At 52.7% G+C, this 666-nt stretch overlaps 1 protein-coding gene across 1 annotated transcript in view; it reads left to right on the top strand.

The window, feature by feature from the left end:
• FKBP5 (FK506 binding protein 5) overlaps positions 1-666 on the top strand; it is a 13,862-nt gene that overhangs the window by 8,511 nt on the left and 4,685 nt on the right. Inside the window, exon 6 of the mRNA XM_010016441.1 lies at positions 303-393. Within this exon, the coding sequence (XP_010014743.1) occupies positions 303-393 (91 nt within the window). The remainder of the gene's footprint in view (positions 1-302; positions 394-666) is intronic.

Genomic DNA, 666 nt, shown 5'->3' with positions numbered 1-666 from the left:
CCTCTGGCAGGTTAAAGCCATTCCCCTTGTCCTGTCCCTACCGGCCCTTGTCCAAAGACCGTCTCCAGGTTTCTTGTAGCCCCTTTAGGCACTGGGAGCTGCTCTGAAGTTGCCCGGGAGCCTTCTGTTCTCCAGGCTGAACAAGCACAGGGCTGAACATCACCTTGGCCCCAAAATACTAGAAAGCTGCAGATACGGAGTTGTGTGTGAAATGAGAACTAGGAACCTGGTCTGAGTTCATGGCCAAATGCTGCTGAAAGGAAGATTCCGCCCTCCTCTGACAGCTCCTTCTGCCCGGTCAGGTACGGCTTTGGCGAGGCAGGGAAGCCGAAATACGGCATCCAGGCGAACGCGGAGCTGGTCTACGAGGTCACGCTGAAAAGCTTCGAGAAGGTGAGGGCAGGAGCCCGGGTTCCCTTTGCAACACCCACCCTTTGTCCCTAGCATGGCCGCAGCCCAGCCCCTGCTGCAGGGGAGACGTCACCACGGAGCTCTGTGTTCCTGATTTGTTCTTTTCTGTTGGTTTGTTTTCTTAGTCTGGCTGGGCTCCAAGGCTGGTTCTCTTCTCTGTTCCTTGCCTTGTTCTTTTTGTACTTTCTTATGTTTTGTTTTCTCCTTTTATTTATTTTTCTTTTCATTATTTTTCCCTTTCACCCCTCCTCCACC

The sequence above is a fragment of the Nestor notabilis genome, unplaced genomic scaffold (genome assembly GCF_000696875.1).
Source record: "Nestor notabilis isolate BGI_N333 unplaced genomic scaffold, ASM69687v1 scaffold12276, whole genome shotgun sequence".
Classification (NCBI taxonomy): Eukaryota; Metazoa; Chordata; class Aves; order Psittaciformes; family Psittacidae; genus Nestor; species Nestor notabilis.
Note: the sequence above shows the minus strand (reverse complement) of the source record. Positions and strands in the feature narration are given on the sequence as shown.